This window comes from Mobula hypostoma, chromosome 23 (assembly GCF_963921235.1).
Source record: "Mobula hypostoma chromosome 23, sMobHyp1.1, whole genome shotgun sequence".
Lineage (NCBI taxonomy): Eukaryota > Metazoa > Chordata > Chondrichthyes > Myliobatiformes > Myliobatidae > Mobula > Mobula hypostoma.
In genome coordinates this window covers 23,063,787-23,090,937 of record NC_086119.1, presented here as the reverse complement: position 1 = coordinate 23,090,937, position 27,151 = coordinate 23,063,787, and the positions used below count along the sequence as shown (strand labels likewise).

Here is a 27,151-nt window from a genome sequence, read left to right as displayed (position 1 = left end):
CTAGAAAATAATTTCTAGGTAACTACCTTCTGGCCTCCGTATTCTGTAGAATAAGCTTTGGTCCTTCATCTAACCCACATGGGAAAGAGACAAAATCAGAGTCAGTAGAGCAAGGAGACTAGTTTATTTTTCTGTACAGTGCAATAGATCATGTCAGAAGAGCCCTTAATGGTTTTTGTCAATCTTGTTGCACTTATAGATGTGACTGTTGAAGAGATATTCTCATAGACTCAGAGAGGCATAGAGAGAAACAACACAGAAACAGGTCCATAGGCCTACCTATTCCATTCCAACCATCAACCACTCGATTTAAACGAATGATTTACATTAATCCTATTTTCTCATTCACCACACATTTCTATCAACTCCCTGGGGGAAGGTGATGGAAATAGACCATAGACCATAAGACCATAAGACAAAGGAGCAGAAGTCGGCCATTTGGCCCATCGAGTCTGTTCTGCCATTTTATCATGAGCTGATCCATTCTCTCATTTAGTCCCACTCCCCCGCCTTAAATAGATGAGATAACAACATATAAGAGGCACAGGAACAGGAAGCGAATAGAACAGGGGTTTCCAACCCAGGGTCCATCAACCCCTTTGCTTAATGGTATTGGTCCATGTCATAAAAAAAGTTTGAGGATGCCTGGAATAGAAGAATGTTGACCTTTTGCAGGCAGATGGAGGTAGCATCATGGTTAGCACAGACTCAGTGGGCTGAAGGGCCTGTGCTGTGCAGTACTATTCTACGTTCTAAGTGGTGTTTCTGAGAAGGGTAACAAGGCCAGCGAGATTTGGTTCAACTTAAAGTAACAACTCTTTGTTATTTTGAGTCGAGAAAAAAAAACTGTTTACCTGGCATGCTGTCAAATTATCTTTTATTTCTGCATCTGTTATTGCTGTAAATTAAATTGGAACCTCTCTAATTTGGAACTGATAACTAAATAAGGCCCCAGGAAGTTGAATTGGAAAGTTAAATAATTGAATTCACACTTACATGTCAAATTAAGTTTTCCTCAGAATATGAAGCTGCGGTGGAGGCAAACACAATTTCTGCCCGCAGATCAAGTCAGCTTGGCAGCCCCAGATTGCTCAACATAAAGTAGCATTTGCAGAATTTATTTTTCTCCACAGTAGATGAGTTACCATACATCAGCAGGTGCTCATAAAAAAATATACTAGATACAAATTCCCAAATTAAACCATGCTAGTAAACTTTCTCCAATTATGAGAAGCATTAGAGCTGTTAATAATTTGACAATGCTCAAAGTGTTTATTACTCAAATTGATTTCAGGGAAATGATGTTTTAAGCAGGCTTCCTGAGTTTCAAAATCAGAATCAGGTTTACTATCACTGGCATGTGTTGTGAAATTTGTTAAATTAGCAGCAGCAGTTCAATGCAATACATAGAAGAAGAAGAAAAAATAATAAATACACAAATAAGTAAATCAATTACAGTATACATATATTGAATAGATTAAAAATCATGTAAAAACAGAAATAATATATATTAAAAAAGTGAGGTAGTGTTCACGGGTTCAACGTCCATTTAGGAATCGGATGGCAGAGGGGAAGAAGCTGTTCCTGAATCGCTGAGTGTGTGCCTTCAGGCTCCTGTACCTCCTACCTGATGGTAACAGTGAGAAAAGGGCATGCCCTGTGTGCTGGGGGACCTTAAAATGGGTGCTGCCTTTCTGAGACACCACTCCTTGAAGATGTCCTGGCCCATGAAGAATTGTGGCATTGAGAGCTTTGTGCTACCTTAGAGAATGCTAGACCTTGTGTTTGACAAGACAGCTGTTTTTGCTGGGGGCCTGACTTCAATTGTGGTTCTTGGAAGTGAATGAAGCAACAAGAAGCAGGGATGTGACAGTTCCTAAGCCATGTTTATCCATATGGCTCCTGCTGTAGGAATATGAAACTGACTGCCTTTCCACATATTCCTCCTGCATTATTCTCATGCTTTCTCTGCAGGTGGACAACCCAGCTGTAATGTGGCAGGGAGCAGAATTTCCTACACACGCTCGAACCAAAGAGTAAAGGTTAACATTGCAAATTAATGAGCTGAAAATTGCTCCCCACTCCTTGTCAAGGTCAAGTTTATGAATTCCCAGCCATGCAAATAATTCCATGTCGAGGTATGAGGGATTGCAGACTCTGGGATCTGGAGCAACACACAAAACACTGGCAAAATGCTGGGGGTCAGGCAGCATCTTTGGAGGGAAATGGACAGTCGACATTTGGGTCGAGAACCTTCATCTGGAACAGCTCGAAGTGTTGACTGTTCCCTCCACAGATGTTAGTTGACCCACTGAGTGCCTCCAGTACTTTGTGTGTTGCTCCAAAAACTGCAGGTTTCTGAATGGGATTCTGCTGGTTCCATTCCCTGCAACATAGTTTGGGCGTCAATCTCTCGGTCCCGTCCAAAGGGAAGAGTGTCTCACCAGGATCTCTTTTCTTCTGACCTGTATCAGTCAACTGGCAAATGGGATTATCATAGGTGAAGCCAAAATCAAACTGCCAGAAAAAATCAGTGTGTCAGGCAGCATGTGCGCAGACAGAGGCATAGACGATATTTTGAGTTGAGACCGTGCAGTAATTCTCATAGGTGATACCCGTCACATTGAGTTCCTCCAGTAAATTTGTTTTTCGCTCCAGATCCCAAAATTTGCAGCCTCTTCTGACTTTATTATAGGTGGGGAATGATTCTGAGCATGGATGCGTTTCTTTGCTGTATAATCCAATTAGAATGGGAGTTCATAGACAGGAGAATGATAGGTGAAGATCATTTGGCACCACTCTGGTACCCACAAGGAAGTCCCAGCATGCTGTGGCAATGCATGTTAATTAATAAGTGTTTTATTAGCTCAGGGTACATAAATTGCAATATTCTACAGGTGAAATACAAAACTTTGTAAATATCAGTAGCATCACATTAGCCTAAACAGCTCACGTGTTTGCAAAAGCACGTACATTGTTTTAATAGGCGGTGACAGACCTACCTGAGGGCAGCTCATGGCAAGTCAGACATTATGCAGGAAGTAGTGTCAGAGACAGGTCAAAGGGACAAGATTGAATGAAAGTGCTACTGAAAATAACTTTGCAATTCTTCTTCTCAGGCATTCCCTGGGGTTAAGGGTGATTGGTTTCCACTCTGGTATAGTGGGCTCTGAAGTGGCTATTGAGCGCAAAGTGAGGCCCACAGACTGTCTAAGGTGGGGTAGCAGGCGCTCATTGGGATGACTAGTTTAGTTGATGGCCATGTTGTGTCCTCCCACTCTTTGCCCATGTCCTCCAGATGTTCCTGCTGTGGAGACCCGAGGAGAGCAGTGTCAACCTGGATGATCCTTCCTTAGCTTGAGTGGTTATAGGCAGCGATTCCCAACAAACTGAGATTGTGGATGGAATGGAAAGAAATGGGATTAATGTAGGGTCAGTGCAAAATGGGTGGATGATAGTCATTATTGTTTCAATGGGCCAGAAGATCTTTTTCCATGTTGTATCTAAGTCAATAAGAACGTTGTATTTTTCGCCCATAGCCACTCAAAATATAGAAGGAACATCCAAGAAGGCACTGAGTTCTCCAAGGTTCTTCCAGAACTCTTCTACCGATGGAGGGGTAGTGTATGGTGGTTGAACTTAAACTTTTTAGTCAAGTATCTCAGACTTCCAACATGATTTTATATATTTCTTTTCTCTCTTCTCCAATCTGGTATTTTCAGATTTTTAATTATCTCCTTTAATTGGCACTTATCCCAGATTAAACCTCTGTAATTCCCCAGTCTCTAGCCCTACCTTTCAGGTAGTACCACCATCATTTGCACTACTAATCCATCTAGGTCTCCGCCCTATCACGTTTTCCCCTTTGGCTGTCCTCAAAGCTCTGCAGCTTAACATTTGCTTCATTTCCGACTATTCCTAGTTCTGATCAAAAGTCATAACCTGAAATATTAACTCTCTGTCACAGATTGCTGGCCAATTCCACATTTTCTATTCTTAGCCTTTAGCATATGCAGTATTTTGCTTATGAAACTATTTAGTGAGGGCAATGGTTTGGATAAGTGAAACTACTTCATAATGCCGGACTTTTACAGGAAGCAAATGGTACACATCATCTTTCAAATATTTTATAAATCTCCAGTGGTTATGCAAATAGATTAGGCGCAGTTTCAAAGATAAGAAGATTCAGATGTTATAAGATACTAGGATCAGTACCAGAAGATTGGAGAATATCAAATTTTATTTCTTTGTTCAAGAAGCATAATAGGGAAAATCCTGGAAATTGTAGATCCATGAGTCTTACATCAGTGGTAGGTAAATTTTTGGAGATGATTCTTAGAGACAGAATTTATGAGCATTGGGTCAGCAATGCTTTGTGAGGGGCACATAATGCTTCATGAATCCGACTGAATTCTTTGAGGATGTGATAAAGCACTTTGATTATCTCAGAGCAGTGAATTTTAGTAACGTGTTTGATAAGGTTCCTCATAGTAGGCTCATTCAGAAAGTCAGCAGGCATGGGATCAGAGAAACCTGGCCACATAGATTCAGAATTGGCTTTCCCACACAAGCAGAGGGTGGTAGTACATGGGCCTAATTCTGCCTCAAGGTTGGTGACCAGTGGTGCTTCTCAGTGATCTGTTCTGGGACCGCTGCTCTTTGTGATTATTATAAATTACTTGGATGAGGAAAGTGGAAGAGTGGGTTAGTAAGTTTTGCAGATGTCATGAAGGTTGATGAATCAGTGGATCGTGTAGAAGGATGTTGGAGGTTACACTGGAACATTAATAGGATGCAGAGCTGGCTGATGTGGAGTTCAATCTGGAAAAGTGTGAAGTGATTCACTTTGGAAGGTTGAGCTTGAAGATAGACAACAGAGTTAATGGCAGAATTCTTAACAGTGTGGAGGAACAGGGGGATCTTGGGGCCCCCTCAAATTTGCTGCACACATTGATAGGGTGATTAAGTAGGTGTATGATATGTTGACCTTCATTAGACAGGGGATTGAGTTCAGGACCATGATGTAATATTACAGTTCTATAAAACCATGGTTAGACCATACTTGGAGTATTGTGTTCAGTTCTGGTCATTATAGGAAGGATGTGGAAGCTTTAGAGAGGGTGCAGAGGAGACTTACCGGGATGCTGCCTGGTTTAGGAAGTGTATCTTATGAGGAGCAGTTGAACAAACTTGAACCTTTCTCTTTGGAGCGAAGGAGGGCAAGAAATGACTTGATAGAGATGTATAAGATGATAAGAGGTATTGATAAAGTAGACAGCTAGCGCCTTTTTTCTAAGTGCAGAAATGGCTAACATGAGAAGGCATCATTTTAAGGAGGTTGGAGGAATGTATAGGGAGATGTCAAAGGAAGACTTTTTAAACAGAGCGTGCTGGGTCTGTGGAATGCACTGCCAGGCACGGTGGTAGAGCAGATATATTAGGGGATATGTAAAAGTCTCTTAGGTAGACACATGTGTGAAGGAAAAGTGGAGGGCTGTGTGGGGTAGAAGCATTAAATTGATGTTGGAGCAGGTTAAATGGTCGGCACAACATCACGGGCTAAAGGGCCTGTATTGTGTTATACTGTACTACGTTCTAACATAAGAATACATACTGGAAAAATCATTTGGCCCTTTATTGCCCGCTCCACCTTTCTTTTATCTTAGTGTCACATAATGCTACTATAAAAGCAAGGATGTAATGCTGAGGCTTCAGTGGTCAGTAAACCAACCAACCTGAGTATCCATGTGTCCACATGGAGAATGTGAAAATGCCACATAGACTGCATCTAAGGTCACAAATAAACATGGGTTTCCAGCACTATGAGGCAACACCGTGATACCGTCAAAGGGGGGAGAAATCTTGAAACACATTCATATTGTTGTTAGAATTTGGTGATTTATTCTGAGCTGGGATGCTGTGCTGGACAGGATGCCTTGTAAAATTAAACTATTGTGTTTTAATTCCAGTCAGCACGGTGGTCAGAAGGTTAGGAGGTTGCACACAAGCAAAGTATGCCATTCCAAAGACTTTGTCTCAAAATATTATTTGAAGAGAGGTTTACCAATATCTTCAAGAAGTTTTGTCAATGTGTTACCTCATTCTCTACTTGTAAAATTTGAACTTGTATCTTCCGGTTCACTTTGGCATGCCTAAATTGAACAGCCCATTCACATGGAACAATCCAAAAACGCATTCACTAGCACAACCATGAATGAAATTTGATTATATTTACATTCTATATCTACATAACACGAGCAAATAATTCATGCAGTATATGAATATTGAAATGGAAATGAATGCTGGAATGTTTTGGAATGCGCCAATCTATATTCGATTATTCCAATAATTAAAAATAATGTCTGAGATTGTAAAAAAGCTTTTCTTCCAAAATGCGCCAGTAAGTGCAGATTTTTGTAACTTTCAGATTCTAAGTTCACAAGTAAGTTCAAAATAAACACCAATATATCAAAATATGTAAAACAAAAACCAGCAAACGGTTGAGATACGCAAACATGAGGAAATCTGAAGATGCTGGAAATTCAAGCAACACACACAAAAAACGCTAGTGTACGCAGCATCTATAGGAAGAGGTACAGTCGATGTTTCGGGCTGAGACCCTTCGTCAGGACTAACTGAAAGAAGAGATAGTAAGAGATTTGAAAGTAGGAGGGGGAGGGGGAGATCCGAAATGATGGGAGAAGACAGGAGGGGGAGGGATGGAGCCAAGAGCTGGACAGGTGATTGGCAAAAGGGATATGAGAGGATAATGGGACAGGAGGCCTAGGGAGAAAGAAAGGGGTGGGGGGGAGCCCAGAGGATGGGCAAGGAGTTGTAGTGAGAGGGACAGAGGGAGAAAAAAGAGAGGAAAAAAAGGGAAAGAAAAAAAATAAACAAACAAATAAATAAATAAGGGATGGGGTACGAAGGGGAGGTGGGGCATCAACGGAAGTTAGAGAAGTCAATGTTCATGCCATCAGGTTGGAGGCTACCCAGACGGAATATAAGGTGTTGTTCCTCCAACCTGAGTGTAGCTTCATCTTGACAGTAGAGGAGGTCGTGGATAGACATATCAGAATGGGAATGGGATGTGGAATTAAAATGTGTGGCCATTGGGAGACCCTGCTTTCTCTGGCAGACAGAGCGTAGGTGTTCAGCGAAACGATCTCCCAGCCTGCTTCGGGTCCCGCTAATATATAGAAGGCCGCACCGAGAGCACCAGACGCAGTATATCACCCCAGCCGACTCACAGGTGAAGTGTCGCCTCACCTGGAAGGACTGTCTGGGGCCCTGAATGGTGGTAAGGGAGGAAGTGTAAAGGCATGTGTAGCACTTGTTCTGCTTACAAGGATAAGTGCCAGGAGGGAGATCAGTGGGGAGGGATGGGGGGGACGAATGGACAAGGGAGTCGCGTAGGGAGTGATCCCTGCGGAAAGCAGAAAGAGGGGGGAGGGAAAGATGTGCTTGGTGGTGGGATCCTGTTGGAGGTGGTGGAAGTTACAGAAAATTATGTGTTGGACCCGGAGGCTGGTGGGGTGGTAGGTTAGGACAAGGGGAACCTTATTCCTAGTGGGATGGTGGGAGGATGGGGTGAGAGCAGATGTGTGTGAAATGGGAGAGATGCGTTTGAGAGCAGAGTTGATGATGGAGGAAGGGAAGCCTCTTTCTTTAAAATAGGAAGAGCATGTTGTAGTCTGGCGTACTGATCTCTACCTTGCCAAGGCACAGCGTCAACTCGCGGATACCTCCTCTTATTTACCCCTCGATCGTGACCCCACTAAGGAGCACCAGGCCATTGTCTCCCACACCATCACCAACTTTATCAGCTCAGGGAATCTCCCATCCACTGCTACCAACCTTATAGTTCCCACACCCCGCACTTCCCGTTTCTACCTCCTACCCAAGATCCACAAACCTGCCTGCCCAGGTAGACGCATTGTCTCAGCTTGCTCCTGCCCCACCGAACTCATTTCTGCAAACCTTGACACTGTTTTATCCCCCCTTGTTCGATCCCTTCCCACCTATGTTTGTGACACTTCTCACGCTCTGAAATTTTTCAATGATTTTTAGTTCCCTGGCTCCCACCGCTTTACTTTCACCATGGATGTTCAGTCCCTATATACCTGCAACCTCCACCAGGAAGGTTTCAAAGCTCTCCACATCTCCTTGGATTCCAGACCTAACCAGCTCCCCTCTACCACCACTCTCCTCCGTCTGGCGGAATTAGTCCTTACTCTTAACAATTTCTCCTTTGCCTCCTCCCACTTCCTCCAAACTGAGGGTGTAGCCATGGGCACCCGCATGGGTCCCAGCTATGCTTGCCTTTTCATTGGCTTTATGGAACAATCCATGTTCCAACCCTATACTGGTATCTGTCCCCCTCTTTTCCTTCACTACATCGACGACTGAATTGGGAGTTGATGTTTCAAAGTTGATGGCCTTTCACCACCATTTCAATCTGCAGTTGGCTGCTAATGGCTGAACTATCAAAAGAATGTCTAAAGATATTTACAATGCAATACAGGAGCTGATGACTATTTCATTGACCTAATAGCTTTCTCTACATTCATACGTATATTCTTTGTATAGATGAAAATCACTTATTCCACTGTTTCTTTGCAGCTCTTCCAAAAGTTATCCAATTAGTCTCACTCTTTCAGTTCTTTGCTCCATTCTTGTAATACAGTTTTCTTTCTTTCGAAAATTCCCCTTTGAATTCTCCAGCATGCCCACCATATTCCCTTAAAAAAAAAAGAATTGCAGCAGACTTCATAAAAGCTTATTTACAAAATAAATCATTCCAAAAATAAATCAGCCACTACTAATCTCTGGGCCAGTTTCTAACATTTGGCACTTGAAGGGTCTGGATTCTTGTTTGAAGTTGATTTTAAATTCAGTTTCCACACTAAGACACACAGTGTGTTGGAAAGATTAATGCATTTTTTTTTTCTTGAACAGACCCAGATTTAAGACAGAATACTGATTAGAATTATGAATATTTTTTGTGAAATATTCTATCTAACATTAGAAATGTCACATTCATAAACTAGGATGCTCAAAGATTATAAAAAGGTCCACAAACTTTCCAGCATTTCACTGAAGGAAGCCCATAATCCTTCTGCTTTTATCTTTCTTCGAGCAAGAATGTATATTGATTTTCTTGCAATGGTGTACAAATACTGTTATCCAAAACAAATCGACTTTCTTTCTATTTCGGAAGGATCTTGCAATCGTAGATATAGAATTTCAGCACCAGTCATCTTTTACCAGCTTTCAAGGTACAGAGCATCATTAGTTATCAAATCTTGAAATTATTTCTTTGCAATGGCTTCATCTTTTAATTTTTGAGTGCAAGGTTACTCATGACATGTCTCATTTAATCTATTCTTTCAATAAATTTCAAATTAGCATCTGACTCGTCAATCATCTCTTTATTATCTGAATCAGAATCGGAATCAGGTTTGATATCACTGGCATGTGTTGTAAAAATTGTTGTTTTGTAGCAGCAGTACATTACAATACCTAATTATAAAAACAGTAAGAATAAAAATAAATTAAATGAATAGTGCAGGAAGAGAGGGGGAAAACTGAGGTAGTATTCATGTGTTCATTATTCATTCAGTCTTCTGATGATGGAGGGGAAGAAGATGTTCCTGAAACTTTGAGTGTGTGTATTCAGGCTCCCATACCTCCTCCTTGATGGTGGCAATGAGAAGAGGGCATATCCTGGGTGACGGGAGTCCCTAATGATGGATGCCACCTTTTTGAGGCTTCAGTTTTTGAAGGTGTACTGGACACTGGAGATGCCAGTGCCTGTGATGGAGCTGGTAGAGTTGACAATTTTCAGCAGCTTTATCCATTCCTGTACAGAGGCCCCTCCACACCAGACAGTGATGCAACCAGCTAGAATGCTCCCCATGGTACATCTGTAGAAATTTGCAAGCATCTTTGGTGACATACCGATTCTTCTCAAACTCCAATGAAATATAGATGCTGATGTGCCTTCCTTGTAATTGCATCAATATGCTGGGCCCAGGCTCAATCCTCAGAGATGTTGACACCCAGGAACTTGAAACTGCTCACACTTTCCACTGCTGATCCCTCCATGAGGACTTGTGCAGGTCCGTTGAATTCCCCTTTCTGAAGTCAACAACCAATTCTTTGGGCTTACTGGTATTGAGTGCAAGGCTGTTGCTGTAACACAAATCAATAGCTGATAGAGCTCACTCCTGTACACCTGCTTGTCATCGTCTGAAATTCTGCCAACAATAGTTGGGTTGTCGGCAAATTTATAGATGGCGTTCGAGCTGTGCCCAGCCACACAATCCGGGATGTAAAGAGAGTTAAGCAGTGGGCTAAGCATGCATCTTTGAGGTGAACCAGTGTTGATTGTCAGTGAGGAGGAGATGTTATTTCCGATCTGCACAGACAGCGGACTCCCAGTGAGGAAGTCGAGGATCCAGGTGCAGAGGGAGATACAGAGGGCTAGGTTTTTGAGCCTGTTGATTAGAACTGAGGGCATGACTCTGGTGAATGCTGAGCTGTAGTCAATAAACAGCAGCCTGATACAAGTACTACTATTGTCCAAGTGATCCACAGCTGACTGGAGAGCCGGTGAAATTGCACTTACTGTAGACCTATTGTGGCAACAGGCAAATTGCAGCTGGTCCTGGTCCTTGCTTAGGTAGTTTAAGTCCCCCTTTACAAACCCTTATCTTTTAGTGTTGTTACATATCCTGTGGGTATCTTGTGACTGTCTTATGACCATGATGAATGGTTTTGTGATGGTGGGGTGATGTAATTTTCCCACCAGTGTGCGGTCACATGATGTAATTTTCCCGCCGATGTGAGGTCACGTGATGACATGTTCACATCAGGTATAAAAAGGAGACCCCTGGTGTCACGCAGTTAGTTTCAGTTGGGTTGTTGTTTGCTTTGTTAGTTACTCCATTATGCTGTGTATTCATCTCATGACGCAGTTTCATTTTAAAGTGGAGTTCTACTTTCTATAGTAAGGTAAAATTGTTGTGCCGGCAGTTTCACCAATCGCTGCCAGCTTTGTTGGTGTATCTTTGATTTACCTTTACAGTAGTAGTGGAGAGTGAAGACCTCACTGAAGGACGGGAACCTGAAGGATCGGAATAAAGTTACAGTTGTTCGGCGGTTTAATGAAGGATCGACCTTATTGAGGATTCGTTCAGAATATGGTGACCTGTATCTGAGATAACTCCTGCAAGAGCAGGGAAGTTTGTGCAGTGTTCACTCGCCAGGAAAAGGTCAGTTCCTTTAAGCCGTTTTATTTCCTTCGTCGTGAATCCTTTGGAAAATCAGCAGTAACGTCACGTCTTCGAAGAAATCCGTTTCCAGAGAAGTCTCTCCTTATTGACTGTGTAAGTCACTTGGACTTTCCAATTTACCATGTTAAAACTGTGTTTGAATTTGCCACTTTGAGAACTGTTTTCGAATTTACCCTTTTAAGAACTGTTCCAGAGCTGCTGTATAGCAGTTAACTTCCGGTTAAGTTTGAATACTTTTCACTATTGTTCAGCAGAGTTTAATAAATATTTGTTTGTTTTTTATAAAACCTGACTCCATTGATAATTCACTGTTGCTAGTCATGTGACAGTGTGATGAAAGTTCGAGTATCTGTGGAATGGGATGTTGTCAGACATAACCAACACAGTTAAGTAGAACTTACATTCAGAAATCCAAAAAACTGTTCCCATTCCATCTCCATCTCACTGCAGCCAGCATAAGTGTCCAAATGTTGAAATACTTCATTAATTACTATTAATAACTCAACATTAAATACTTCATTAAATTGCTTCATTAGCCATATCCAACAAACTCATATACATCCTGAGCATTACTTTGCACTTGGGTGAGTTTCACTTGCCCAGAATTATTTGTTCTTGAAAACTGGGTGAGGAAAACAAAATGTTGCCTTGGAGAACCTTGCTAGAACCTGTACACAAATACATTTAAACCATCGAAATGCTTTCTTGGGAATAGCAACAATGCATGAGCAAAGAACCCAGGGTCATTTTGGTGGCTTAAATAAACTTTCGTGATCACCAGGAGGCTGGCAACATTCACAAATGTTTTCCTTAAAATTCAACTGCCTTCTCTCACTTCTGATTATTTCCCACCAACCTACTTTCTTGTGCCACGTGCCAGCTACCTATCTCAGAAGTCGACCAAAAGGAAGTTCTGCCAATCAAGAATCTAGTTCTATCTTTACAAATCAGGCACATTTACTCTCTTGGCCTTGTGCAGCATGTCTAATCTAATCAACCCGTCCACAATGAGAACTATAGAAGATTGCATTCACTAGCACAATAATTCTTCATCCAACAAGCTTAATTTATTTTTTTTTAGCAGAAACATGTTTGTCAATTCCAACCTCAAGAGTTATCACAACAGAATCTGCTGCAGTGATGATTTGCTGCTAGAAAAAGAAAAATAATTTAATATTTTACAGGAAACATTGTCATCACAAGAATTAACAAGTTTAGGCTGGAGAAATCTCTTTACAGGAATAATCTGAAATGAGGCACCAAGTGATACTCTAGAATATTTCCTGCACTGAGAGTCACAATTAGTTTATTATCACCTATATATGTCATGAAATTGCTGCTTTGTGGCATCAGTACAGTGCAATACTGTAATTTACAGAGAGATTGATAGAAAGAAACTGTTCCTAAAACATTGAGTGTGTGTCTTCACACTATAATACCTCCTCTCGGGTGGTAGTAATGAAAAGAGGGCATGTCTCAGATGGCAAGGGTCTTTAATAATGGATGCTGATTCTCAAGGTACTGCCTTGTGATGATGTCCTCGGTGAATGGGAAAGTTGTGCTCGTATTACAGCTGGCTGAGACTACAACCCTCTGCAGGCTCTTTCAATCCTGTGCACTCGAGCCTCCATATGAAGCTGTTTAGCAACTAGTCAGAAAGCTCTCCACAATACATTTGTAGAATTTGCTGGAGCCTTCGATGACATACCAAATCTCCCCAAACTCCTAATGAAGTATAGCTACTGGTGTGCCTTCTTTGTGAGTGCATCAATGTGTTCGACCCAGAACAGATCCTCAGATATGTTGACACTCAAGAAATTGAAGTAGCTCACCCTTTCTATTGCAGACAAATGTGTGTTCTTCCAATTTCCTCTTCATGAAGTCCGCAATCAGTTCCTTGGTCTGGTTGACATCCAGTGCAAAAATTGTTCTTACAAACCACTCAACCATCAGTTCTATCTCACTCCTGTAAGCCTCTCTTTGCCATCTGAGATTCTGCCAACAGCAGTGGTGTCATTTACAGATTTTATGGCCACACATCCGTAAGTGTAAAGAATAGAGCAATGGGCTAAGTATGCACCTTTGAAGTGCACCTCATGTTGATTGTCAGTGAGAAAGTGATGATATTACTGATCTGCACTGTCTGGGGTCTCCTGATGAAGAAGGCAAGGATCCCTTTGCCGAGGGAGCTATAGAAGATCAATATGATTTAAATATACATTCATTGATGGGTTTTGGATATCTTAAGACCATAAGGCAAGGAGCAGAATTAAGCTGCTCCACCAATCCATCATGATTTACTTATTACCTCTCTCATCCCCATTCTCCTGCCTTCTCCCTGTAAACTTTGAGATCCTTACTAAGCAAGGACCTATTTTGAGCTCTTACCCTTTTTTTTTCCAACTACTCAATCCAAACAGAACTACACAGAAACTTACATATAAATATTCTCATATGAAGCAAAAATATACCTCTAGAAAGAAACACTGCAAGGAGACTTAACTCTTCTTGGGCTTCTAGCCGGGTACAAGTATCGTTATAACAGACATCTCAATGACGCACTCTGTCATCTTCATCAAGGACGTTGCCTGGGTATATCTAGTCTAGTAGTATTTATACCTCCGTAGTCCATCCCTCCTAACTGCGTAGCTCTCATCTAATCATGTTTCTGCTCTCCTACCTTGTTTACAATCGAATTCCAGCTCTTACTTAGAGCAAGACTTAAGTAAGAACTAAGTCAGAACCTCAGGTCTTGCTCTAAGTAAGAACTGGAATTCGATTGTAAACAAGGTGGGAGAATGGAAACCTGACCGAACGAGGACTAACCAATCAGGAGGGACGGATGATGGGTCTAGCTTAAATTCCACTGGACTAGACATGCCCAGGCATCATCCCTGAAGAAGATGGAAGAGGTTGCCGTCAAAACATCGGTTATAATCGATACCTGTAACCGGCTGGAAGCCCGAAAAGAGTTTATTCATCATATATGCTAGGAAAGCACCAGCTCCTTTTTCTATGCAAGATGATTAAATATTGATTATTAATTTTTTGTAATCAGATTGCATTAAAATATGATGCAATATAGTTTAAAGGTTGGCTGTGGGGTTTGCAGATTCTGTGAGAAGATTAGATCAGGCAAGTGGGGAAGGACAGCAACTTCATTATTCAAATACATATAGACAAAATTAGTGACTAAAATATGAATCTGATCTTAACAATTGTAGATTATGCTAATTAACTGAAGTAAATCCAATTATTCATATCTGGCTTGTATTCGTTCAGTCCATCTTCAAGGTAAATGAAAAGATTCAAGGTACAGACAATCAATTAAGATCATGTGAGGACATTATTGTTCTACTGGGTCACTTAATAACATTAGATATTTGAAAGTATGAATCTATCAATGCCAGCAAAATGCTACACAGCATGTAAGTGTGGCAAGTACAACATATTAACTAAAGGAATACCAAAGTTGAAAGACTGTAACATATATATCCTTCATCAGTACCTGTTGTTTAAGATAAAATTATGAGTTTCTTATTGTGAGTTTAAAAATAGAAATGTATTTATTCTGGGGAAGAGGGTGATCCGAAGGGCATTATGTTGAAATAAAAGCAGTGGTCATTTCTTCTCCGTGTTCTTCTTCACTTACAGGCCTCATCGTTTATTTTGTTTCCACCAGTGAATAGTAAGGGATTTTTTGTTAAGAGAAGGCAATGTGTTGTTATTGTCTACTCCTTGACTATCATCTACAGAACAATTTTAACATTCAAAGTCAAAGTTGAGCTAATGGCCAAATGCGCAAGTCCATGTGTACAATGAAAAACTTACAGTACTGTGCAAAAGTCTTAGGCACGTATGTATGGCTAGGGTACCTAACACCTTTTCACAGTTGGATAAAATAAGAAGGTTGCTGGAAAACAGAAATAAGAGTACTGAGCTTTGTACTAGCTCAGCAGTATTAAGTGTTATTTGGATAACTGGAAAGACATACAGTAATGTGCAAAGGTCTTAGACCCTAACTATATATTGTACATGTACATACCTAAGACTTTGCACAGTACCGTACTTGCTATAGCACCACAGGCACATAACCGAGATATCACAGTACAGGGAACAATTGGAGAAAACAGTTTATAAAAGGTCAATGCATCGCTATCCCTTAGAAGTAGAGAGGCTAACAGCAAAGGCAGGATTACAAGGAACTAACCTGAAGTTCCACTCCATATCCGGTGTAGACTCTAATGGTATAGATGCAATCCAAGCTGCTATAGAACAGATGACTTGGGTATTCTGGAGATTCCACATAACCCTCAAAGTCTGTGAAATTTAAACTGCAAGGAACTGCAAAAGAAAGAAGACAACAGAATTAGCAGCTGCAAAACAATGTTGGGTCTCCCTTGATCCCACTTCATTATTCTATTCTGCACCAAATTGACTACTTGCACAGGTTTACGATGGAGATCAATAATGATTTTTTGTCCCCGCTGACTGCAGTAAAACTGCTGAAGTGTGACTCCAGCTGTGATGAATCAGTTCTTCACATCACTTGCTCGCAAGTCCTGGCTTATTCCTTACACTATTAAACATGGAGAAGTCCCAGAGGAGGTTTATAACTGCTAGAAACATTAACGTCAGATTGCACCTAAGGTCTTCTCATTTTGGCCTTTGCTTCATACAATCTATAATGAACATATTCCCTTCATAGATAGTTCACCCAGTGGCAATATTCAAATAAAATTGCAAAGGACATCCTAAGCTGCAACCTAACTTTTTGGAATGGCAGCAAAATAATCTAGGTTATGAATTTACATCCTAATTCAAATTTCAGCAGAAATGCTGGACAGTCAGCCACTAGCATTACAGCTGAAAGTCAAAGCCAAAGTGGTTTTATAATCAAAGTATGTACGTATCTATTTCCATATATTACCCTGAGATTCATTTTCTTGCAGCGATTTACAGGAAAATAAAGAAATACAACAGAATTTATGAAAAATAAGCTAGGCATTAACAAAGGCTGACACACACCAATACATACACTTAAAGGAAAGAAGAAAATAATACTAAGGAAAATACGGAAGAGAAGGAGGAGAACTGGGAGGTCTAGTGTTAACCTCCCAGAACTGATTCCACAATCTACATAGTTGCTCTACCACTCATGTTCTCAATATTATTTATTTTCTAGTTGCAGTTTGTCTTCTTTTGCACATTAGTTGTTTGTCAGTGTGTGTGTGTGTGAAAATACTTCGAAGTTCAAAATGAGAGAGAAAATGTTTAAAGGAGATTTGTGCTTTGAGGTTTTTGTTTTGAGAGACTTCCCTGCCACATCCTCTACCTCTCACCATTCCTCTCACCCCCAGGATATTGATATCATGATATATCTCCACCACTTCAACTCATTCCTGAGCTCAGTTTTATCTCTTTTGGAGGGAAGGCCTTTGGCAAATCTTGGTGTGTGGGACTTCCAGCAGCTCACACAGAACCACAGGCATCATGTGTGTTGGGAAGTTGATGCCAGTACAGTCAGTATCCATTCACTGTCACAGACTAGAGGTTCTAAACTTCCATCTGAACTAAAAGAAAATTATATCCTAAACACACAATTATGTCATAATCCCAAACTTCAGCCAAGAGATGATTTTGCAAGTCTGAAAGTCCATACTTTACCCTGATCTTCACAAGACTCGGCCCCGAGAAATAACTTAATTTAGGTAGTTCCAGTGTCTTCAGATCATAAATGGCAGACTTAATTTCAGAATAAAGCTACATGTATTTTCTCTCATTAATAATAATTTAAACAAGGAATTAAGAACCTCACCAAGAAACTAGAATGGCTAAAATGGGCCATAAAATATCAATGGCAAGTAGGGTTAAGGAGAATCCCAATGGATTTTGTGTGATAATTAGGAGCAAGAGGATAGCTAGTCAAAGAAAAGGGTGGGAATTTATGCCAAAGTAAGATAGTGAGATCCTAAATTAGTACTTTGCATCAGTATTCACCAAGGAGAGGAATATGGATGATGTAAGATTAGGGAAGATAATGTCGCTGTTCCAGGTATGCCAATATTAAGCAGGAGAGGGGTTGATTGTTGTGAAGAACATTAAACTGGATAATTCCCCAATGCCTAATGGGACCCATTCTAGGCTACTGAGGGAACAAAGAGAGAAGATTGCTGGGGTCTTGATAAAGGTCTTAGTATCCTTATTAGCTGCAGGAGAGATCCAAGAAAACTGGAGAATAGCCAATGCCATTCCACTGTTTAAGAATCCAGGGAATTATATACCTATGAGCTTTAAATGAATGGTAGGGAATGATTTTTACATATAGAATTTATTTGCATTTGAAAAGCATAGATTTTTTAGGGATAGTCGACTTGGTTCTGCCTCACAAATTTGATTGGGTTTTTTTGAAAAAAGGATGAAGGTGATAGATGAGGGTCGTTCAGATGTTGAGTACATGGATTTCAACAAAGTATTTCACAAGAACACTCGTGATGGGCTTGTCTAAAAGATTAAATCATATCCAATTGATAGTGAGCTGGTAAATGGATCAGAAATTAACTTTGTCATAGAAGACAGCTGGTAGAGGCACAGAGGTGCACTTTTGACTGAAGGTTTGTGACCTGTGCTGCTTGCAAGGATTAGTTCGAATTTCGATGAAAACATAGGTTGTCTGATTAGTAAACTTGCAGTTAATAAGAAGGGTGGTGGAGTTGTGGAAGTGAACGATAGTGAGGAAATCTGCCAAAGGATATAGTAGGACATAAGCCAGTTAGAAAATTGGGTGGAGAAATGGCAGATGAAGTCTAATTTGGACAAGTGGACAAATACTAATGTATACAGTAAATGAGAAGACTCATAGGAATAAAGATGTACAGAGAGATCTTGGGGTACAATTTACATGGGTAGAATGATAAAGAAGGCATATGGCATACTTGCCTCCATCGGTCAGGTCATTAACTATAAAAGCTGGCAAGTCATGTTGCAATGGTATAAAACTTTGATTACATTTAGAATATTGTGTGCAGTTCTGGCTTCTGCACCATAGGAAAGATGTGGAAAAGTTAAGGATAGTGCAGAAGAGTTTCTTCGGGATGTTGCCTACATTCGAGAGCATTAACTATAAGGAGAGGCTGGACAAACTTGGATTGTTTTCTCTGTTACATAGGAGGCTGAAGGGTAACCTGACAGAAGTATGGACGGTTATTAGACGGATATTTAGGATAGATAGGCAGACTCTTTATCCTAGGGTGAGGTTATACAGCTAGTTGGTATTTAGAAGGGTAAAGTTTAAAGTAGTTTGGTGAGGCAAGTTTTTTGCCTTAAGGAAGGAGTGGTAGGTGTGCTGCCGGGGAGGTTGCAGAAGCAGATACGATAGTAATACTTAAAAGGCATTTGGACAGAGGGATGAAAGGGCAAGGTATAGAGCAGGGGTTCCCAACTTTTTTCATGCCACGGATCCTTACCCTTAATTGAGGGTTCTGTGGACCCCAGGTTAGGAACCCCAAGTACACAAGGACATGGATGATGTGCGGGCAGATGAGTTTGGTTTGGATTGGCATCATGATTGGTGTAACCGTGATGGGCTGAAGGACCGCTTCCTGTTTGTACCGTTCAATGTTCGATATCCCTTGACTTTACCCTCAAGGAACCATCCCTCTCATTCAGCACAAAGTGTTCCCATTTCCCAAAGTTCTGGCTGTTTTTCTGCTTTTGGACCATGCTCACCAGGGCACGGGATGAAATTACCCAATTCACTTCTCACACAAGCAGCTTATCCAGCTTCCTCCTAATCAACCAGATGTGAACTTAAGTTTGGGAAAGCAGAAGTCAAAGCCCAATAAATCTATATTTTTGCTAACAGCAAATCATGATACAAACAAGCATTTTCTGACACCATTAAGCTTTATTTTAACCTCAAACTTCAATTATATTTGTAGAAATATTGTATCTTATAGGTGAAGCTAGTAAAACTGATCTGAGAGAACCTACAATAAATGATGAGATATGCAATATAAAATGGACAATAAAGCGTCAGATAAGGGGACAATGGATTGCCAAACTCTGAACTTCTTTTCTTTTTAATAAGTCATCTGTTCCTTGTCAGAATTTTAAAAGCTGACTGCCAGCACTTTAGGGTTAAGTGAGTTCATACATTTGAATCCATTCTCATTTCAGCTCACCTCAAGAGGATCTGAAAACCAATTATTTAAATTTGTCGACTATGTTCCCGGCTTTAGGTTAATCCCTCTTCTCTCAAACTAAAATGGTTTTCCTGCATTAAAATGCCGCACACACCTCACTGAAGCACATTATTCACATTGACATTGTTAGAGAACAGTTTTGAAAACTGCTCCTTTGAATTTTAACCGGTGCCAATGGTTTTGTAATGCAGTAGTATTACAGGAAAGATTTCCACCATTCACTGTACCAAAAATGCAACATATCCTCTGTACCTGTGTTTTTGGTTCTCAACAAATAACAGGCAACTTCTATGTAAATTTCTGATCTTTGTCCATCTGGACCTACTGCGAAGAACGCAGAATGAATCTTAAATTGTATCCATCTGCTTGACTGAGCAAATTAGATTAATATTATTTTCAATCACCAGTCACTGTTACTTGAAAAAACAATCACTATAATGCTCATGGTGTAGATTTCAGTTCTTAATGGGAAAGTTACTAAATATAAAACCATAGAAATACCATGAACACCATCATGAAATCACCACCACCAAGAGGTAGTTAGCGGCCTTGTCTCCAGGGAATTTTTCAGACATGGATTTCTTGGTTGTTGACATTGAACATCACAGCACAGTGTGGACTCTTCAGCTCATGATGTTGGGCCAAACTTTTAACCTACCCTAAGATTAATCTAACCCTTCCTTCCTAAATAACCCTCCATTTTTCTATCATCCATGTGCCTTTCCAAGAGTTTCTTAAAAGCTACAGGAAAACTTTACAATGGCTCTACTAAGCTGCATGCTGTGGATGCTCCAGTTTTCGCCCACTTTCCCAAGATGCACGGTGAGGTTAAGGGTTAGTGAGATGTTGGTGTGCTATATTGGCGCCAGAAGCGTATTGACACTTTTGGGCTTCCCCCGAGACAATCCTCATTGATTGGATTTAATGGAAACAATGCATTTCACTCTATGTTTCGATGTACATCTGACAAATAAAGCTAATTTTTGAAGATCTTTATCTTTACGTCTCTGGGATGTGGGATGAAACTGGAGTGCTAGGGGAAACCCGTGTACTCAGAAGGAGAACATGGAAACTCCACACAGACAGCAGACAAGGTCAGGGATGAATGCTGGTCACTGTGCCAAGGTGTCCACTACTTCTTTGTAACATTCCTGTACAAACCATTCTCCCTGAATGTCTGTATCCATGGAAGGTACATTCCCCAAATTTTTGGACTTATTTTAGTGTACCAGCAAATACACTAAAGAACAATTGTGACAGATTACTTTCCGTTTGCTCACTGAAGTTCACTGATGATCAAAATCTTTAAGTAAGATCAGATTTAATTATAAAGTATCAAGCACATATTAAGGCTATTGTGCAAAAGGACACCAACTCTCTAATTGAAGTACAAGATACGCTAAGTACTTTGATTACCATAAGGTCACCTAACAGAGAATAGGGCATGTATTGCCAGACTAAAGCCTTAAGTAGATAATTTGATGGACATTTCCTTTAATAGGTTGCCGCTGTGTTAATTGCCTGCTCAAGCCTGATTTGGAAAGTGAAGGAAAAAGCATCACAAATTCTACAGTTCCTTCCTCAGCTCTGGAATATGTTTACATTGCAATGGTTTTAAAGGGATTTGGGCTGACAACATCTGGCTGGGTGAGTAAACTGAAGTGTTTGGCTCATCAGTTCAGTTCAGTTCTCTGCATTTACTCATTAAAGCTGTAATTCTGGGCTAATGCAAGTAGCCAAAGGATTCAATGTGTGGAGCACAAAGAAGCGTGGCCTTGCTAGTGAGGACTTGCTCCAATGGCAAAGTCCAAAGGATCAGGCTCTGCTACACTGACAAAGCATACACACCAAGACACACACGGACGCACATAAGTGCATAAACGGGTAAGAATGGTTAAACACACACACACACACACACACACACACACAAACACAAGAAAATTTGCAGATGCTAGAAATACAAAGCAACCCACCCACACACACAAAATGCTGGAGGAAATCAGCAGGTCAGGCAGCATCAATGGAAAAGGATAAACAGTTGGTGTACCCGGCCGAGACCCTTCCTCAAGACTGAGAAGGAAGGGGGGAGATGTCCGAATAAAAAGGTGGGGGGGGAGGGGAAAGAGGCTAGCTGGAAGGTGATAGGTGAAGCCAGGCGGGTGGGTGACAGAATGAACCTTATAAGACAAGAGAGCAGACTGTAGGAGAAAGGAAAGGATGAGGGGACCCGGGGGGAGAAATAGGCAGGTGAGAAGTGGTAAAGTCTGGGGGTGGGGTGGGGGAATTTTTTTGTTTTTTAATTTTGATGATTTTGGAAGGAGAAAGTGATTTTTACATCATCAGGTTGGAGACTGCCGAGAAGGAATATAAGGTGTTGCTCCTCCACCCTGAGGGTGGACTCATCTTGGGACAAGAGGAGGCCATGGACCCAACACATTGAAATAGGAATGGGAATTAAAATGTTTGGCCACTTTTCCACACTAGCTTCCTTGCTCTCCCTCCCTAAACTCATTCACCATTGCTGCAATGCCCTCTCCTTCTTAGTCCTTTACTCTGTCTAATGAGAAAATATAAGCAGGGGTAGGAAGCACAGCCCCTTAAGCCTGCCATGGGTGACCTATCCCAGGCCTTGTCTCCCTCTCTGTGCCACATCCCATAACCTGAAATCCCCACACTTCCAAGAACGTATTCATCTCTGCTTTAAATATTTCTATCAAATTACGCTTCACAACTCGATGGGGCAGAAAATTCCAAAGATTCACCACTCTCTGTAAGAGGAAATTTTAATGTAATAACTGACAATGAGGAAACTGCAACAAGATGCATTAGTGCTGCATTGCTCCATGATTGTAAGCACAGTCCTGATACGATGTTCCAAGCTTCTAACAGATGCTGCTCAACCCACTGAATTACTCCAGTGGATTGTTTATTCCTCCAGATTCCAGCATCTGCAGTCTCCAGTCTATTTTATGCATTTGTATTTATTGTTTTTTTTATTATTGTGTTCTTGATCTTATGTACTTTTTTGTGTGCGACAATTATCTCGTTCTCCTTTGCACTTGTGCACTGGAAGTGACATTAAACAACCATGAACCTTGATCTTGCGTCTTTCCCCTGGAGAATCCAAGTCTGTTGTGAAATTGTAAATTGAAGTTTCAGGAGTAAACAGTAGCTGATGTGGATTCCCACATTAAAACCCTTATTGATAGATTTCCATTTAAAAATATATAGGTGAAGGGATGCATATGGATTTTATCAGACAGCATCTATTGTTTCATGTGCGAGTGGAAATGCTTCTTTAAAACCACTAACATGTCTGCTTTCACTACCATCCCTCGCAAACCATTTCAGGCACTGTGTAAAATATCTCACTTTGCACATCAGCTTCAAACTTTACCCTCTCACCTTAAAGCTATGCTCTCCGGTATTTGACATTCCTACCCGGGGTGGGGGGTGGGGGGAGTGGTGGGGGAAGTAACTTTGTACTCTACCTTTGCCTCTCGTAACTTTATAAACACCTTTCAGGTCCCTCGCAGTCTTTGACACTCCAGGGAAAACAATTGTATTCCAACCTCTCCTTATAGCCTATACTCTCTAAAACATCCTGGTGAACCTCTTTTGTAGTCTCTCCAAAGCCTCCACAGCCCTAGTTCAGTCATCGAGGATTGTACTAAATGCCTGCTGATACCATGGCACTTACCTAACAGCATGTACTGTATGTAAGATCTGTATTCTTGTAGTTCTACACACATGCACCAAGAAATCACATCAGAAGTTGACTTTTTAGTAACTATAAACTACTGAGGATCATGCATAAATATTGTTCTAATAACAGAATTTCAATAACAGGGCAATAGAAAGCACAAGATAAGGTGGGCTATGATAATTATTGAGGTAGGTTACCACATTTTTTTCTTGGATAATGGTATAATTGAAGCCTATTTGAAGCAGGTGTGTACCTCAGACCATTGAAGTGAGAGGTAAAAGATATCAATGAACACTCCAGCCAGTAGATCAATGTAGGACTTCAGTCCTTGGCCAGATACCCTGTCTGGACCAGGGGCTTTCTGTGCGTTCACCCTCGTGAAGGATGCTCTCATGTTGACCTCAGAGACTGAAATCACAGGGTCACTGGGAGCTGTGGGGGGTTGTGAAGGTGCCTCATATTTTGTTAGTCTAAGCTAGCACAAAAAGCACTGAGCTCTTCTGGGAGGAAACACATGTTGCTTGGTTTTACTTTGTAGGAGGTGATAGCATTCAAGCCCTGCCACAGCTGTCAAGCATCCTTCTCCGATTCAAGTTTGCTCTGGAATAACCAGTTTGAATGTGAGATGGCTTTCTGGAGACCATAACTGAATCTCTTGTACTATACTTGGTCACCAGTCATGAATGTCACTGATCTGCCCCCTAGGGAAATTGTGGATCTTTTGTTTCATCCAAGGCTTCTGGTTGGGCAAGACAGTAAATGATTTTTGTGGGGACACACTCATCCACAACTGACTATTAAATTATCATTATATGGCCCTTGTGGCTAAAGGGATCAGGGGGTATGGAGGGAAGGCTGGTACAGGGTTCTGAGTTGGATGATCAGCCATGATCATACTGAATGGCGGTGCAGGCTCGAAGGGCCGAATGGCCTACTCCTGCACCTATTTTCTATGTTTCTATGTTTCTGGTGTTCTCCCACCTGCCAAAAACATACTGGTTCCTAGGTTAATTAGCCACTAGAAGCTGTCCCTAGTACAGGTGGGTGGCAGGAGATAAGTGGAGGGTGGTGAGATTGAGAAGAAATATGCGATTAATGTGGATTTGTACTTGATGGGTTGAAGGTCCTGTTTCCATAGAAGTATAAAGAATCCTTACAGAACATAGAACATGTAGCATTAAGCACAATACAGGCCTTTGCCCCATGTTGTGCCAACCTTTTAACCTACTCTAAGATCAGTGAACCCTTTCCTCCTACGTAGACCTCCATTTTTCTATCATCCATGTACAGTATCTATCTAAGAGGTTCTTAAATGCTCATAATCTATCTTCCTCTACCATCACCCCGGTAGGTTTCATGAACCCACCACTCTGTGGTAAAAAAAAACTTACCTCTGACACCTCCCCCCTATACTTTCCTCCAATCACCTTAAAATTATGCTCCCCCCCCCCGCCCCATATCAGTCATGTTCACCCTGATAAAATGTCTCTGGCAATCCACATAACTATGCTGCTCATCATCTTGTATACTTCTATCAAGTTGCCTCCTTTGCTAGTTTGTAGTGTCTTGTCATTACCACAATAGGAGTACTGTGTTCAGCTCTGTATTTAGCTGAGGAAGGACACATGGGTGTCTTTTGCAACTAGTTTAGATGGGAATATTGGTCAACATGGAACACTTGGGTGCTACTGGATTTTCTTACATTTATTTGGTTCTCTCTGGTTCTGTGGCAGAGTTTGGTCAGAAACTCCAGTATCATTGAATCATGAATAGAAAACGACCTAGATAGATTTCATCGAGCAAGTTAGATGACTCTTGACTTGGAACTTATTTTTGGTTTCTCTCAGACCAACTCTCTGGTGCCAGATGACTCTAACTTGATCCAAAAGAGGATGCAGGGTGCCAACCTAGTAGTCAGTTTTGTTCTGCAAGTCACATCAACAGCAGGCAACATTCTATTTGTGTTTTACCCGAGATTTTTGCCATAATATTATTCAAAGTAACATTATAAATTGTTGAAAAGGTCTGGGTTTCTACCTTTAGGCACACCACATAGGCTGACCATTTCCCCCTGGCTTTTAACTGGTACCTTTATTAGGTAGAACGTGGCCTATCCTAACTGTAAAATCCCACTTCAGCCATCCCAAAAGAACCAATGACATACCTGGTGTTTGCACAGTTGTAATAATGGTTGTTGTGATGATGGTTGTCATCGTGGTTTCCTCGTCAGCCTCATTAGCAGCTGATGTGACAGTCATGTCTGGCGCAGGACTATCAGTTTGTTGGGTGCTGGGCCCTTGCACTTGATGTGTTCCTGGAGTTGTTACAGCCATGGCTGTTGGAGTGTCATTGGTTACCATAGTGGCTCCCCCTTGGTCGTTGCTGTGCTGAGAGGTATTCAACTTGTTCTGAGGGGATACTGTTGTAACAGAGAAGCTGGCAGGCTCGGCTCGAATGAATGGAGTGTTACTTTTTTGAGATGCAGTTTCCTCCATCTCATTTGCAGCCGTCTTAACCATGGCTGTTGTTAGAGAGTCTGTGGTGGCAGCTCTCAGCACCATTGCTGGAGTTTTCCCTGCAATGACGTCAACAATCTTGTCAGTCAAGGGAGCAGGACTTGTTACCAGAGCAGCGTTGTTACCCAGCATTGTCATTGGTGAAGTTGAGGCCATGGTGGTTGTCGTGGTGATGTCAGAAAAATCAGGAGTATCATCAGAGGCCATCTGATTTACCAGAGGATGCTGAGGATTCTGGGATCGGGAAGCAGGCATAGTAGTCCCAAGTGTCATTCCTCTGTTAAAGATACGTTCCTGTCCAAGAAAATTCTTCTTCAGCAGAGATTCATGAATGACCTCTTCCAACAGTGGGTGATGGTTGTTGATGTTGATATTGAGTGTTGTACTAACAAAGTGAAATCCATCTTCTGGTTCGGTGGTGGTGGCTATGGTGCTATGTCCAGTTCCCACATTAGCATGACTTGTTCCTTTCCCACTCATGGCATTCAAATCTTTAAAAACAAAACAATAAGAAGATTAGTCACTTAAGAGAGAGACAGCTGTGAATACAAGTTCAAAATAGATCAAACATGTTAGAGGCCTGATTATAAATGTAATCCCAGTTTCTTTTCATCACTCTAATGAGCATTAAAGATTTCTTTCTCTTCTGAGACTGAGAAACCGCAATCATCCTTGAAACAGTTAGTGATCCAACTCCCTTTTGAACAGTAATAAAAAAGCAAAACTATGCTGGAAATCTAAAATAAAAAAGAGAAAATATTGGAAATGCAGAGGATCAGAGAGCAGTTGTGAAGAGAGAAACAATGGTGGGAATCAAATCTCAGTTAACAGTAGGATGCTCTAAACTTGTTGGTTACTTGCCCTTGGAGGGTGTTCTTGCTTGACCCCTGGTACAAGTAGATTCCCTGCTGACTGGAGAAGCCTTGAGTCGGTTTATGTTTCGTGTCAGTGTCATTTTACCATAACTAAACAACGTTTATGACCAACAAGCTTTAACATACAGAGAAAGATGAATGAGGAGAAGAGAACAAAGGGAGAATTCATTGAAGAATTTTTATGATTTTTAATTTGTGTGTCAACTGATACTTGATCATCTCTGTAAATTTGTTCACAGGCCAAATATCTTGCATTTAAAACAAAAAACTTACTCTGATCTTTGTACTTTGAGGATTTCAATATCACTAAGTAAATTGTTCTAATCAGTGTTATTATGAAGACAGTCAGTAAGTATGTGTAACCTGTAATTAAACATCCAATTCCAGCTTCTTCATATCGTTGTAGGTCCATATTGAAACAATCAAAGTACTTTATGAAATTCTGGGCCGATACCCACTTCTTTTTTCCATAGTTTTTACAGACCTTCAGTTAAAAGATTTTCTAGTGGACATGAAGGTTAATGTATTAAGCAATCACACTGTATTAATGTGG

At 41.0% G+C, this 27,151-nt stretch overlaps 1 protein-coding gene across 3 annotated transcripts in view; it reads right to left on the bottom strand.

Annotated features, from left to right (window-relative positions):
- The window catches only part of sez6b (seizure related 6 homolog b), a 956,088-nt gene that overhangs the window by 507,919 nt on the left and 421,018 nt on the right, over window positions 1-27,151 (bottom strand). For all 3 annotated transcript variants that reach the window (XM_063031160.1, XM_063031161.1, XM_063031162.1), the window contains exons 2-3: window positions 25,372-26,214; window positions 15,508-15,641 (exon numbers count right to left, since the gene is read on the bottom strand). In XM_063031160.1, coding sequence (XP_062887230.1) covers window positions 15,508-15,641; window positions 25,372-26,214 — 977 coding nt within the window. The remainder of the gene's footprint in view (window positions 1-15,507; window positions 15,642-25,371; window positions 26,215-27,151) is intronic.